This window comes from Bos indicus x Bos taurus, chromosome 19, assembly GCF_003369695.1.
Source record: "Bos indicus x Bos taurus breed Angus x Brahman F1 hybrid chromosome 19, Bos_hybrid_MaternalHap_v2.0, whole genome shotgun sequence".
Lineage (NCBI taxonomy): Eukaryota > Metazoa > Chordata > Mammalia > Artiodactyla > Bovidae > Bos > Bos indicus x Bos taurus.
Window position 1 is genome coordinate 9,604,137 of NC_040094.1, and position 3,774 is coordinate 9,607,910.

Here is a 3,774-nt window from a genome sequence, read left to right on the forward strand (position 1 = left end):
TTGTGGATCCCTCAGGCCCAACTGCAGACCAAACGGAGAGGAAGCAGAGGTGGGCAAAGGCGGCAAAGGGACACGGGACGGTCGACCGTGAAAGCAGGCTGGAAAGCTGGCTAGGCGAGGATGAGGACCACAGGAGTAACCTGAGGCCGCTTAGTGCTCCGGCGGACGATCGCCCCTCTCGGCAGACCATGCATGAAGTAACAAGCCGTGGAACCTGCAGTCATTAAAAGAAGTTACATCTGTTCGACACAATCAGTTTAAGAAGGTTAAAAAAAAACATGTTACACATTTGAGCAATAGTACCATTACAAAGAGGAAAGCCGTTAAAGGGGGGAAGTTACAGGTGTCTTCCAACGACTTAGGGTTGGGGCGCCTCTTTCTTGGGTGCTGCTGGTTAGACAGAGCTTCACCGAAAGAACATAACGGGTCTTTTCGCCTCTCAGCAAGGTGTTATTTAGGCAGAAGGAAAGCCGCAGAGAGGGGGTGGGGGAGGGGAGCAAACGGACCAGGACTCGGGATGTGTCCTTCTAGCTAAACGCATCTCCCACTGGGCTGCTCGGCGGCTCGTCGCGGAGGAGCCTCATTTGGCCTGGATCTTCCCAGGGATGCTAGGGGGGTCGCGGCCCCGGCCCAGAAGCAGGAACTCCAGCCGCTTGCAGTGCTCCCGGAGCTGCTTCTCCCGGGGCAGCAGGAAGGTGAGGACCTTGTTCCGCACGACGCCCCGATCCTCCTCCTCCCGCAGCCGCTGCTTCACGCGGGCCGCCTGCTCCTCCTGCTGCACCAGGGCCCCGTTCATCTCGCAGAAGGCGTCTTCCAGGTAGCGGATGGCCCTGAGCGCCTCCTTCTTGAAGTCCTCCAGCTCTCGCTGCATCCCGGCCACCTTCTGCTGCAGGATCTCTAGGTCGGCCAGCGGCAGGAGGCTGGAGGACCACGACGGGGGCAGCGAGAAGTCCCCAGACTGGAGGCCGCTCTCCACCATCTTCTTTCCTTGTAAGGTGTTCACCTTCATAAGAATGGAACCGGGCTGATAGAGGGGCTCCATAGTGCCGCCTCCGTCTGGACAAAGAGAGGGAGCTAGGGTCTAACCAGGTCAGTGAATTTTTTTGTTTTTATTTATTTATTTATTTATTTTTTGGCAGGAGACACAATCCTTTGGAATGGAGAAACCCCACCTATTGTGACATCAGGGCCCCTCTAGCCAATCAGGGGGAACGCCGCAATCCACTCATTTGCATATTATAGCTTCCTGGCTTGGTTATCCTGGACTTTGCTCATCTACCCAAGAGGTATTTAGTTGTGCCCCCGGAGATATGGATTCTTATCAACTCATTGTCCTTCTGGAACTGGAGCTCCATCTCTCCTTGTCTTGTCCTGGGACACGAGGAGGCCCGGGGCAGTAAAGTAAGCTGACTGGAGGAAGGCCAGGCAGGGTAGTCTCCTACACAGCAAGGGACCTGGGTGGTCTCATAAGGGTCTCCGGGCTTCACTAGTGAAGCAAGGACATTGTAAGAGATGATACTTAATCTCACTTCTAGCCCTAAAATGCTAAAAAAAAAAAAAAAAAAAAAAGTAATGTTTTAATTGAAGTAAGATTATTTTATATTATGTTAGTTTCAGATGTGCAGCAAAGTAATTCAGCTATACATATTTTTTTCAGATTATTTTCCATTATAATAGGTTATTATGAGATCTTGAATATGGTTCCTTGTGCTGTACAGTAGGTCCTTATTGTTTTCCTATTTTATATATTATAGTGTATATGTGTAAATCCCAAGCTCTTAATTTATCTCCTCTCTTCCCACCATCGCCTGTGCCAACCATAAGTTTGTTTTCTATGTCTGTGATTCTATTCAGTTCAGTTCAGTCACTCAGTCGTGTCCAACTCTTTGCGAACCCATAAACTGCAGCACGCCAGGCCTCAGAGAAGGCGATGGCACCCCACTCCAGTACTCTTGCCTGGAAAATCCCATGGACAGAGGAGCCTGGTGGGCTGCAGTCCATGGGGTCTCGAAGAGTCGGACAGGACTGAGCGACTTCACTTTCACTTTCACTTTCATGGACTGGAGAAGGAAATGGCAACCCAATCCAGTGTTCTTGCCTGGAGAATCCCAGGGACAGGGGAGCCTGGTGGGCTGCCGTCTATGGGGTCACACAGAGTCGGACACGACTGAAGCAACTTAGCAGCAGCAGCAACAGCAGGCCTCCCTGTCCATCACCATCTCCCGGAGTTCACTCAAACTCACATCCATCGAGTCAGTGATGCCAACCAGCCATCTCATCCTCTGTCGTCCCCTTCTCCTCCTGCCCCCAATCCCTCCCAGCATCAGAGTCTTTTCCAATGAGTCAACTCTTCGCATGAGGTGGCCAAAGTACTGGAGTTTCAGCTTTAGCATCATTCCTTCCAAAGAACACCCAGGACTGATCTCCTTCAGAATGGACTGGTTGGATCTCCTTGCAGTCCAAGAGACTCTCAGGAGTCTTCTTCAACACCACAGTTCAAAAGCATCAATTCTTCAGTGCTCAGCTTTCTTCACAGTCCAACTCTCACATCCATACATGACCACTGGAAAAACTATAGCCTTGACTAGACGGACCTTTGTTGGCAAAGTAATGTCTCTGCTTTTCAATATGATGTCTAGGTTGGTCATAACTTTCCTTACTGTTCTGTAAACAAGGTCATTTGTATCCTTTTTAAGATTCCACGTGTGTGTGTGTGTGTTAGTCGCTCAGTGGTGTCCTACTCTTTGTGACCTCATGAGCTCTGGCCCACCAGGCTCCTCTGTCCATAGAATTCTCTAGGCAAGAACACTGGAGTGGGTTGCCATTTCCTTCTCCAGGGGGCCTTCCCAACCCAGGGATCAAATCTGAGTCTCCTGCATTGCAGGTAGATTCTTTACCATCTGAGGGAAGTCCTTAAATTCCATATAGAAGTGATGTCATATGATACCTGTCCTCTGATTTACTTCACTTTAATATGATAATCTCTAGAATAATAATTTCTGATTCCAAATCCATACTCCTATAATGATGTCAGAATTCTCGATAATCTTAGAGGTATACTCAGGTTTTGATGGGTGGTCCTCAGCAGAGCTGATTCAGGATAAAATTGGTCACTCACTCTTTCATTCAGCAAGTCCCTTTTGTGCACTCACTGTGCATGTGGACCAGGGAATGCGTGGGAGCCAGGGTGCATGGTCCCTCTCTCCCTACCCTGCCAGATCCTGCCTGAATGCAGACAGAGATGAGGAAAAACACATAGACGGGTGAACCTCCCACTTCTGACCTGTCGACTGTAAGAAAGGAAACTGGTTTGGTCAAGAAGAGCCCTCCGTCTTGCAGACCTCAGTCTCTTGCCCAGACTTCTCATCTGGCCTGTCCTTCTTTCCAACAGCCTGCTTCAAATTCAACCCACCCAAAGCTGGACTAAGATCATTTCACCCAAAATGGTTCCTGTACCAGTGCTGCCATCAGGTTGATGAGACTAGCCCAAGGCAGCCCCCTCATCAGTGCCTGCTTGAGAAACCCGCACCCCTCCACATCCAGGGGACTCTGAGCCCTATTGGTGCTACCATCTCTGCATGCTCCAGCATCATACCCCCTGGGTTGGGGGTCTCAGCTCCACCACCCACAGTAAGCTGCACATCTTTGTGTGTTGACTCATCTCCCTGGGCCTCAGTTTCCTCATCTATAAAGTGGGGATACTAATTCAGTGGTGTGCAGGTGAGTGGGCGGGGGGATGCTCTCTGGGAGGAAAAAAACAAAACAAACCCCTCT

At 50.2% G+C, this 3,774-nt stretch overlaps 1 protein-coding gene across 1 annotated transcript; it reads right to left on the reverse strand.

Annotated features, from left to right (window-relative positions):
• Positions 1–219: 219 nt before the first annotated feature.
• Positions 220–1,109, reverse strand: CCDC182 (coiled-coil domain containing 182). Its single transcript, XM_027516803.1, has one exon. The coding sequence runs from the start codon at positions 1,040–1,042 to the stop codon at positions 581–583; it is 462 nt and encodes a 153-aa protein (XP_027372604.1). The 5' UTR covers positions 1,043–1,109; the 3' UTR covers positions 220–580.
• Positions 1,110–3,774: the final 2,665 nt, after the last annotated feature.